Here is an 11937-nt window from a genome sequence, read left to right on the forward strand (position 1 = left end):
CTGGGAACACTGACACTGACCGCCTTTAGGAGTTTATCAAGAAAGTCGAAAGATCACAGGCGCACAAGAAAAACACTTCACAAACTCCATAAATGGAATAAACTTTTTACCATACTAAACGTAACTGAATTTAAAATCAAAGTCAACATCAAGCCATGTTTCACCAGTGAAATCCTCAGTCTATATACCTGCTGCTGATCAGTTCTCATCTTAAGGTTCTCCTGGCACCACAGAGGCTATAAAAAGGCATCTGACACAAGGCTTTACTACCTTAAGGACCATGCAAACACTATGAGACACAACACAGAGAAAACTATCCTAGAATTATTTATTTCCAGTCTTACAGATACCTATTTTCTAACTCTGAAGCCTACTCAATTCATCTCTTTTGCCCAACAGTTCACACATAGAATATTACATTTAAAAGGTTCCAGTTTAAAAAAAAAAAAAAACATTTACAGATACGAACATATTAGAATACAATGTTTTCTACAGATCAAATATTGTACCATTAATCTGACTAACCTAACAGCTCTCCTTTGCCGGATTCGATTTTAACACTTTATATAATTTTTGTAAGTCTAAGAGAAATTTTATAACCCGAAAGTCTACCCTCCAACATGGCAAATCAAGTTTCAAGCACAATGGTCCTATGTGAAATGAAAAAAAAAAAAGAAGCCAAGTTCTTTTTAAAGCTTGCTCTCAGAACATACTACAAAATATAAGCCAAGTGTTGAGTTTACAAGAATATATTTAAACTAAATCAAACTAACAAGCAATTCTAAAACAGCGGCAACACAAGTCAGAAAGATAGAATTTTTACAAGCTGAGAGACAATCCAACTCTCTCACAGTTTGTTGTTGTTTAGTATATATACGTGAAAATAACTGCATACAATGGGTTCTAATGTCAGAACATGATCACAAAAACGTAAGCCAGGGATAGTAAGTTAAAAGATTTAATTAAATATAAATTGCTTTTAAATGGCACACTAATTTTCAGGCAGAACTCAAGTCCTGGAGTCTTTACTTTGGGTAAGAGTGGGGGGAACGAAAATCCCCAGAAACTGTACACAAACTGTGCACAAGCGCAGCTTACTGGAGAGACAACCACAGGTTTCGTTAGCTTCCTAAAGGTGTCTCTAACTCATAAAGGAACTACTACTTTATGCTCTTTGCTACTCCAAAAATTAACATATTGTTAGTCCTATCATACTTACAAGTTCAGTAAATTATTAATACAACTTTAAATCCAGAGTTGGCTTGGGTTCTACAAAATTATTTGTAAACCAATATCAAAAGTAAGTTTTATATAAAACACTTCTGTGAATTTAATGTCTTTTGAGCTAACTTCTTTCAACACTCTCTTCAAGGAGAGATGTTTCTTAAAGCTTCCAAGTACGCTTAAAAAAATAATCTTTAGCAATTAGGTGCAGAACTCCTTACACATCCATTAGACCATTCCTGTCACTGTGTTCAAATCTTCTATGGTCTTAACAAGTTATGCCTGCCTGGTCCTAGGACTTTTATAAAGTAGATGTGACCATCACCAATGAAGATAATTATTGTACTGATTTTTCATTATAATTCTGGCAATTTTTTGCTTTATATTTTGAGACTATGCTATTTAGCCCAAGTTCAGGTTTATTACATTTCCCAAGAGAATTGTTCCTTGTATCAGTATACAACAGTTTCTTTTTCATTTAAGTCTTTTTCTGGGGAAGGGGGCTAATATTAACATTACTATCCACTCCCAAGTAGCCTTTCTGAATCAGTGAGGGCCGACCAGAGGAGCAGAATCACTAAGAAAGGTAAGAATAAGGAGTTATCACAGGGATACGAACAGTAATTGTGAGAGCTAACTAGGCAGTTCATATAGCACTGTTGCCTCTGCATGGAGAGTTGGCACAGAAATTTAGAAGACAGGCAATCAGGAAGGAAAGATGGGTGTGAAATGGAGACAAGCAAGGACAAACTGAATTTCACCTTTTCCACCGCCCATCTCAAGGCTGTGGGTGCCTGTAGGACCAAGAGCATCCTTCACCAGAGCCCACACACCTGACTCAAAACTTAGAGAAGCTGAAGAAGATGATCCTGTGGGAGGTGGAGCAGCTGGAGGCCTGGCTTGCTTCCTGAAGCCAAAAGATCATTGATGAGGTGTATGAACTGCAACTGTGTCTGACCCCACACCAACCTTCTGAGCATGAACACAAATGCTGCGTCACTTTCGCCTTCAAAATGTTGTGTGGATTTCTCTTGTAGCCAAGCTAACATGGAACCCTTGGGAAAGGGAGTTCTAGGAAACAGTTCTTGCTCAATTATGCTGACAACAAAAAGCCACAATTTACATGGATATTTTCTTCTATTTCTTTAATTTTATTCTTTCTGTATAATTAGGTTTGAGGTATGTCTCTTGTAAATAACACATATCTGGATTCTTCTTTCATACTATCTAGACTATCAGCTATCATGTTTAATTCATTTACATTTATTGGGATTTAAGACTTTCATAATTTAAAAAAGAAGTGTCTTTTGAAAATGAAATGAAGTAATATATATACTGAAGATAATTCATGCTTTGCATTTCTGAAGTATGTTATACACATAATTTATTACTTACCACTTCTCCAACCGAGGCAGCCAACATATGTGTCACAGGCATCAAATATGAAGAAGAATCAGTGTGCAAAATCCATTTCACATATTCATAGGTGACAAAAAAGGCAGCAGCTGAAATTTAAAACAAACCAGTCTCTCACAAAGCTTAAATATCTGTGCAAACTGTGAATATGTTTCTCAAAAAAAATTACAATACAGTAACTTATGAGACAATGAAGATAATAAATATTAAATATGAATATAAATAAATATAAATATTTATAAATATGTTGTTTGTTTATATTTTTAAATATTTCAAACATAAGTAAAAATAATAACAATATAATAATATGTATTCTTCCCCTGCCATCCCATCACTCTTACGGATTTCACTGAGCCCATGTTACACGCTTGACCTTGGACTTACAAAAATGCAGAAGACATGACCCTGCTGCCATGAGGAACCCTAACAGCTAACCTGGCGTTTACCAATTTGTACTGACAAGTCACTTAACACTTTTTAATAAGAGTTTTAGAAAAGGATATGAATATCTGTGACACAAAATATCTTTACATATGATCATAAAATAATCAACTACACTAATTTACAGATAGGTTAAAACTGCAAACATGTATCTCAATAAAACACCTATTCCATTATGCTTTATTGCTGGATACTCAAAATAACCATGGCTACTTTGTACTACCTCAATTCACCTTTACTTCAAGAAAACAATCAACTATTTAACTAAAACTGAAAATCAAAAGCTCTAAAAAGCTACCCCATCATAGGAACTAACCTTAGCAGCACAGGAACACTTTTAGACTTCCCATGCACTGTTAATCAAAGATGTTTATCAGTTACATAAAAGATTTGGCATGAAACATAAATACATGGCAAAATCATCTTTCAAAGGTCATTTGAACATGTCACAGCAAAGTCTGAAATACTCAGGAAAAGAGCTTGAGAGTGAAAAGCAGTTCTCTACCCTTAGTCAGTAAGCTTGTAACAAACACTCCTCAGCAGCTAACAAACAGCAGGCCAGAAGAGGCGGCACGCTGTACCTGGATGAGTAAGGCCCAAGTGGGCAGCTGTATTTAGTTAACGCAGGACCTAATTCCCACCTGCGATTCTTACTTAGGCTGATCCTGTTTTGGCCCACTCGCTAAATGGGCTGGAACAGGGGTGCCCAGTCTCCGGGATCTAACACCTGATGATCTGAGGTGGAGATGATGTAATACTATGAGAAATAAAGTGCACAATAAATGGAATATGTTTGAATCATCCCAAAACCATCCCCCACACAGACACCCCTGTCTGTGGTAAAATCGGTCTTCCACAAAACCAGTCCCTGGTGCCAAAAAGGTTGGGGACCACTGGGCTAGAATATCACCAATTGAATTCAGCTCTAAGTTCCACCTCCTGGACATTGCACCACCCACCCCCAACCCCGCCGAGTGAAAACAAAGCAAAAAAACTGTGGTTCCTTTACATTCCTTCTGCATTCCCTTCTAAACACGTACTACGTATGGATCTTGCCTACAGTTCTTCTCCTCTCGCAGCCCTCAGCCCCTTCCACTCGCTGCACAATACGTCCTCAAAAAAACCTACAACCGCTATATGTTAAAATGATGTATTGTGTTCTGAAGAGAACTTGAACCAATAGCAAAAAATGTTTAAAGTGCCTCATAAAGGGTTTCAATTCACTAAAAATTTGCAGAAAAACAGCCATTTCTGGAATGGTGGCACTCTGACTTTTTACCCAGCCTCTCCTATTCAATGATGTTCTGTGGAGGGCAAAGTAAAGCAGTCCAAGAACATCCACTTTCTCAAACATACAAAAATTCAAAACCACGTTCTCTATATAAACTCCTGCTCACAAGTATCAAAACCAGTCCTGTGAGCTTAAGGGAGGCCCATATACCCTGAAGACCATCACTAATACTTCATCAATCAACAATCCCTACACAATATGCAAGAGAGAAAAATTATTTACAACAGTGAAGGAGACAAGGTAAGGAGGAGTACCGAAAAGATAGGTACTTAGTAACATATTGATATTTCTTTGCAATTCCCTAGTTCAGAGGTTCCCAAACTTGTCTGCATATTAAAATTACCAGGGGATATATATTTTTTTAAAAATCCAAAGCCCAGGCCACACCTCAGACCAACTAAATTCCATACCTCTGAGAGTGGGTCACAGGCAGCAGTACTTTCTTTTAAAAAAAAAACTCATTAGGCGATCAGGTGACTGAAACACAGGCAAATATAGGAACCAAGGCCCATCTCCCACTAACAGTATATTTGGCATGGAGTGCGTGCTAAATGGTGACTTGCTATAATGGATTACTGAAAATTTAGGCATAAAAGAATTCAAAGTGAGTGAAAGTCGCTCAGTCATGTCCAACTCTTTGCAACCCCATGGACTATATAGTCCATGGAATTCGTCAGGGCAGAATACTGGAGTGGGTAGCCTTTCCCTTCTCCAGGGAAAAGAATTCAAGAATAACCTAAAAACAGTTGGCTGTTCTAAGGATGGCTCGGGGAAAGGGAAGAAGGGATAAACTAAAGGACCAAAAAGATTTGCACTACAAATCTTTATGTGAATACTGTGCTTTTTACAGATGGACATTTCAATGTCAGGTTAACAAGAAAGAATTTCTAATGAAATACACTGCGAAAAAGAAATCAAACCTTAGAATTGAAGAATCTTCTGTCATGTTTGGTAGAAATCAACACAATATTGTAAAGCAATTATCCTTCAATTAAAAATAAATCAAAAAAATAATTTTTATTTTTAACGGAGCAGTGGTTTTGTGAGTGTCTGTTTGGTGGCAGTGGTTTTCTGTTTGCTCAGTTTGAGTGCCAATCAAAGCATCAGTAAACAATTATCAACATAAGTATCTGAATAAAAAAGAGTATACCAACAGATGGATTAAATAAAACAGGTTCACCCGCTCCACGAGACTCCCCAAGGCAGAGATTGCTGAGCTTAGCTTCACATCTGAATCACCTGGGAAGCTACTAACACTCCTGATACCCGGGCAAAGCCAAGACCAGTTAAACTTGTCAGAGAGACACAGGCATCAGTAGTTTGTAAAACTCCCCAAGAGATTTCAACATTCAGGCAAGGTTGAGAACAACTCCTCTAAGGCATCACAATCAACGCCAGAGGAGTCTAACTAGGAGTTCTACCATGAAAACCACTTTCAAAAGACTGCTCATGGTTTTGGTTTTTTGTTGTTGTTTATGATGGCATCTATAGCACTAGTTGAGTCAAAAATAATGGATTAATGAATAGAAAACAAATTCCAAGTATCAACTATATTAAACATAAGGAATTCTATCTAGGGTTGGACCACATATTATTCTGAAAATAAATCCCATTAGCTTGGCTTTATATAAAGCAATGAAAATATCAATATAATTGTTACCATTAGGAAAGGATCCAATAGCAGTAGAAGGAACTCCAGCGTATACGCCATAAAAACCACCGGCCTTATAAAATCCTTGGGGGCTCTGTAGCCTGGTTTTAATGGTATCCAGAGGAAATAATATCAAGTCAACAGAGACACCTGCTACTCCGCCAGCCTTAAAAAAAAAAAAAAGGAAATTTACAAAAAACTAATAAGCTTCCATTTGACGGATGGGGATAAGAAGGTAGTTTTTAAAGCATATTTCTTTCAAACATGGTTTTAAACTTCACCAGACTACTTTGGTATAGTCAAAAGACCTCCTACCTGAATTTACAGATTTGTCCTGTGAAAATAACCATTATTATGCTATAGTTTCCAACTGTGAATTTTATATTATATATTCAGTTTTAAACAAATGTTTAATGATTTCTTTAACAATTTTAAAATTAATTTTAAATTAATGATTTCATAGGGTTCAAAAAAGTGAAACAAACAAACCTCAGAAAAGTAGAGAGTTCAAAGTCTCCTTCCTTATCCTGAAAAACTGAGGGCATCACTCTTACTGGTTTCTTATTGTATACGTCCTAAGTTACTTCAGGTAACACACACGAGCAAATATGAATCTGAGGAACCTCCCTGGACATCTAGTGGTCAGGACTGGGTGCTTCCACTGCAGGGGGCACAAGTTCCACCCCTGGGGGCGGAACTAAGATACCACATGCTGTGCAGCCAAAAAAAACACAAATTAAAAATAAACAAGTAAATGGCAAATTTTTTAAAATATGAATATGTATTTTATTTTACTTTTTAAGTAAAAGGTGATTTGCAGCACTGTGTTTTTTACATTTGACAATTTATCTCAGTATTCTTTCCAAATTATACCAAATGTTTTATTTTTGGCCTTTTTAACTGAGTAGTGGATCTGCATTTTAAGAAATAAATTGTTTTGAAATTTCCATTCTAAATTGGTAATGTTGCCTTTGAATCTAGATCCACATTTTAAGAATCACATATCTGAGGATTCTTGATATTTTCTCTACTTTTTGTATATTGGAAAATTCCTTGATAAATTTTAATTTAAGGGAATAAATGAAAAAATAGAGCTAAATTCCTGGAGGGCATTAAACCTGACCCAAACGCATCATCTCCCAAGAGACACCACGTTGCTTTAGGGAACGTGCACTTTAAAATCTGACTGAAAACCAAGCCTGCCCCTTGTGATTACAGTAAAGCATTGGCAGAGGAGAACATTTTAAAAACTGGTTACAGCTTAGTCAAAGCAAAAAGAAACTCCAAGAAACAGAAACTCAGAGACAGAAGAGAAAGGTCAATACACAAGGTCTGAAGGTACCCATTTACAGACATGAATCAACACCACTTTATAGCAAGTAAATGGAAGAATTATAAAGCGGCAATATGGTTCCTACTCAGTAATTTTTAAACTGAATTGCTAACTTTCCTATCTTTTAGACTTTGAACTATGTGAATATATTACCTATTCAAAAAGTAAAAGTAGACATTAAAAACTATATATTCCATGACACACACAAAGAGGAATCAATACTATTCAAACATACAGGCAGAGTTCAAAATCATCTGTTGTTTCCATCCTTTGGGATTACAAAGTGCTCAGGTGGTATAAGGGTTAGTACCTAGCAAACACTTTCTGCTCTACTTGGCATGCATGATAAAACCACTGCAAGAGTTCACTGGAAAAATGAAACTACTCGGATGAGAAACGAAATAATCTCCGTTTTTCAATGGCTAGCATAGGTCAATTATTAAAAATTAGTGTACACTACCTTGAAAGGCATGACAGAACCATGCAGGTCACTCTGCAAATGACCTAACAAGTTGTCATGAAAAGAACACAGAGATGTGCCAGTAGAGTATCAAGTGGGAGTAGGAATAAAAAAAAGACAATGTGGAAATCAGCTAAGCCACAGGGCAAAGGTCACAATTAGGAAAGTTAAAAAAATAAAAATTAAAAGCCAACTTTTTCAACACTCTTCTCACTTATTCTTTAAGGATTTTATAAAGTCAGTATGTAATAAAATATTTTGCCTGACTCTTCATTTTCTCAAAACACAAGGAAAACTAAAATTCTTGTGAGAATGTCTGATATGACTGATTTCTTTTAAAATATGCTGCACTTCATTCTAATTTTCTCTTTAATCTTAGGAAGGGGTTCACAAAGATGCTTACTATCTACTGCTAAATTTTAATCAGTAAGTTAATTACTTTTTAATCAATTTGGCTACTTTGCATGCATTGATTCTCCAGCCATTCTTTCATCAGAATTCTTGTATACTGAGAGTAAACGATCAGATTCAATCTACTTATCTAGCAAATCATGAATCAAGAGCTACTAACTTCTATGAATTTCAAACTTCTATAACTCAAGTATCATGTAAATTCATGAGACTGGAAAAAATACAGCTAACAGGAATAAGAATACATATAAATGTAGACACACAACAACATGTTTAAGATTTTTTTTAAAACCTTAAACCTTAAGGAATGCTTATAATTTTACATCAAGTCAGCAGCAATTAAATCTTAAGGAACACTACCAATTTATTTTTTTTCTTCAGCCTGAGAAATTGTTTTATTTATGATCACGTATCAAAAAGGTTACCAAAGGATTCGTTTCAACATTTACGGTAGATTACAGAGAAAATCCTAAGTACTAGACAAAACCCAAAAAGAACGTAACACAGATAACCAGCAAGCTTTACCTCACCATAACAATTTATTGAGATCATGAAACCATATACAATAGATAACATACATGCCACAACCTTAAAAGTGTTACAGACAGCAAGAATCTAATCAGTGCTTTGAAATTCCTCTGGGAGTTGAAGAACGTTAAGATTACATGCTATGAAACCTTTATTTCTCCAAAGAAAGCTGGCAAAAACAGGAAAAACAAAATCACAGCTACTCAACTACAGGACAAAAACCAAACCACGTGCCTAATTTAACTAAGCAAAATGATCACAGGCCCCCAGCCTAGACCACAACTAAGAACACGAAAAACATTAACATGGCTTCTCCAGAGAACATCCCTCCCCGACATTCTCTGTTTTCTCCACAGGTGAAGTGGCCACCAGTGACTTTAACCTCCTCAACGCAAAGCTGTGGCTTCCCATGAGATCTGCCTTCTTCCGCATCCTCCACCCACTCTCCCTACAGCGCTTCTTGACCTCTACACTAATGGCAGCTTTGTCTTTGTAAAACAGATTTCCACGCTCTTTAAAGTTTCCAAAAGCCCTTAGGATGAAAAACAGAATCACAGTACAACCTGAAAGCCTCTAGAAGTTCGCCCCCCAACCCCCCGCCACTTCTCCACCCCCAACTCCATCATTAACGCTTTGCTAGGTACCTTCTGGCCACCTTGACCTTTTTCCTGAGTCATCTGATCTCGCCCGTTTCCAGGACTGTGTACATGATGCTCTCTAATCCCCCAAGTCTGCGTTTAGACCCTCTTGTTCTACACTGATTAGAATTTTAATTTTATAGTTGAGCATCTGACCATTTCTTCAAAGTTTGTGTGTGTCCCACGAGACTGTAAGATCCATACCTGTTTTTTTCACCAATATGTTCCCAGCACCAGTACACAGTAGGCCATAGTAGTAGGCACTTAATAACTATTAGAAGAACACATGAATTAATGACTATAACAAAAGGTTACTAACCATGTTGCGGGGGGGTGGTCATTGTCATTGAGTTTTATTTTTTGAGGCCATGCAGCATGCAGGATCTTAGTTCTCCAAGATGATTCTCTCTCAGTAATACCTCAATTCATTTCTTTCACAGCACCTTATGGTTAATGCTTTGGTTTGTTTGCCATCAAATCTCCAAGGGCAATCACAGTACCAGTAGGCAGAATATATGGCAGAGAAACTGCACATGAAATGAATTCAGCTGGAGGAAAACTTTCCTTGAAACTTCTACCAATCCATCCTAATTCTACTCTCTTTAACTACACTTTAAAAAGTATGCATATGTACCATTATTTAATAAATCCTAAACAAATTTTAAAACCATGTTTCTTTCCTTAACTGACACCTGCTTTCAGCAACTGCTACTGTTGCTGACTTAAGAGACAGTCTTAAAGAGCAATAAGGAGCACGAAATCCCATGTTACACTGCCTGGAATCTGAGCTCAGACACTAATACACATGAAATGTATCTGACTTGTGTGACTTCGGACAAATAATCTAACATACCACTCCTCAGTTCCCTCACTGGGAGAACTAGGATAAGACTTCAATTGTTGTCAGAATTAAACCAGATGCTGTACCTAAAAAGCTTACCCTACTTCCCCACAGAGCAATGCTCTCACAAGTACTACTGCTATCTCACCAGCTGTACAGGGAACGCCTTCAAGAGTGGTAATGCCTCTCTCTGCATCTCTAAAACCTAGCTTCCACAGATCTCCACAAATCTGGATTTAAAACCAACGTTCCACACGTCTGAGTAAGATCCCCCTTCCACATCTCTCCATAGCACGCTGAAAGTAACCCTCACGTCATTCAGACTAACAATCATTTCCCTCTTCAGCCTCCACCACCAGACCAGGTCTATCTTGTTCACCATGTTATCTCCCACACCTGCAGAAAACATTTGATAATTGAATGAAGAAAGCCCTCTGAGTCTCCATTTCTCAGGAAAGCTTTCGTAAAGATATTTGTCTGTTTTCTGCCTCTGCCCACTCTCCCACAATGAAAAAACAGACAATCTGTCTGGTTCACCACTGTATCTAGTAACCCCTACTGGACCTGTTTTCAAAATATTTATTGAAGGACTTTTGGGGGGGGGGGTTGTTTTTTTAAAACACGTTGATTCTTCTTTCCTATTATACACCACTGGCTGCAGAGCACGGCTATTTGGGCTCATCAGTACATACCTAAATCCTAGAAAAATATTCAGACGCAGAATAGCCGATTAATTATGTATTGAATGAACGGATACATCATTTTCCGAAAATAAAAAAGATACAGTAAAACGAAAACTACAGTCTTGGCCAACAGGTCTGGAGGCGACTTGAGAGTCCTTGTGAATATTTCATTAACTGCCAAGTTCTCCCAACTATGGTTACAGTATATAATTAAAGCTTTTCTTTTTCCTTTAGATAAACCGCGGTGCGGAGGACGAGTCAAGTATCCCACCGCTAACCCACTCCTGTCCCTCTCTGGCATACAGGTAGCAAACTTAGGGACTTGACACAAGCCCCGCCGCGGCCCAGAAGCTCTGCGCTTCCTCCCAGACCTGGTGACAGGTGACCCAGGGACGATTCACCGCGCAAAACCGGAAGGAGGTGCTAAGAGAAGACACCGGGGTTCCGGTGCAGGACTCCGGCACTCCTAAAGTCCTGTACTCACCACCAGCGAGGCTGTGAACCCAGGCCGGTCCATGGCCCCATGGACTTGATCAGGGTTATAATTCAAGGCTGACCAGAGGCGAGTCACGGACGCCTGACACTGGGCGCCGCCATCTTGGAAGCCGCCGGCACTTCCGCGGCCATGTGAGGTTGAACCACAACAATTACACGTGCAAACGGGGAAGCTGCGCCAGGAGTGCCGGGATGGAGGGGCGGAGTCTGGAAAGGGTGATCTTGTCAAGTCTCGCGACTCTTCTCTGCCTCCAAGTCCGACGGCTTCTCAGTAGGCTGGATGGAGGAACTCTCGCGAGCAAATGAACCTAGATTGAGAACCTGGCGCAGCAAGCCCCACCCCCGTGAGCGTAGGGTGAAGCCCAAGCGTTAACCTAAAGGAGGCGTGGCTATAAGTGGAAGGCGTGGCCATGGAGCTGCCGGACTAGTTTCTGGGGAGGCCTGTGGCTTCCAATGTTATTTCTTTTTGCTTTATCGTTTGGCTTCATCTGTAGAAATTTTGTCTGACGTTTCCATAAAACAGAC

The 11937-nt window shown here is 38.4% G+C and overlaps 1 protein-coding gene across 49 annotated transcripts in view; it reads right to left on the bottom strand.

Moving 5' to 3' along the window:
- Positions 1–11601, bottom strand: part of SLC25A26 (solute carrier family 25 member 26) — a 147459-nt gene extending 135858 nt beyond the window's left edge. For 30 of the 49 annotated variants that reach the window (XR_015151338.1, XR_015151335.1, XR_015151333.1 and 27 more), the window contains exons 1-3: positions 11402–11601; positions 6033–6189; positions 2620–2729 (exon numbers count right to left, since the gene is read on the bottom strand). Coding sequence is in view for 33 of the 49 variants with exons in the window: in XM_086366926.1 (XP_086223052.1) it covers positions 2620–2729; positions 6033–6189; positions 11402–11434 (300 nt within the window). In the remaining 16 variants the exon portion in view is untranslated. Of the gene's footprint in view, positions 1–2619; positions 2730–3397; positions 3537–3586; positions 3669–6032; positions 6190–9712; positions 9921–10926; positions 11324–11401 lie in introns of those variants that run through there. The other 19 variants (XR_015151347.1, XM_086366947.1, XM_086366945.1 and 16 more) reach the window with 10 other exon arrangements.
- Positions 11602–11937: the final 336 nt, after the last annotated feature.

The sequence above is a fragment of the Bos grunniens genome, chromosome 22 (assembly GCF_055505025.1).
Source record: "Bos grunniens cultivar Pamir isolate PY7600 chromosome 22, Bosgru_T2T1.0, whole genome shotgun sequence".
Lineage (NCBI taxonomy): Eukaryota > Metazoa > Chordata > Mammalia > Artiodactyla > Bovidae > Bos > Bos grunniens.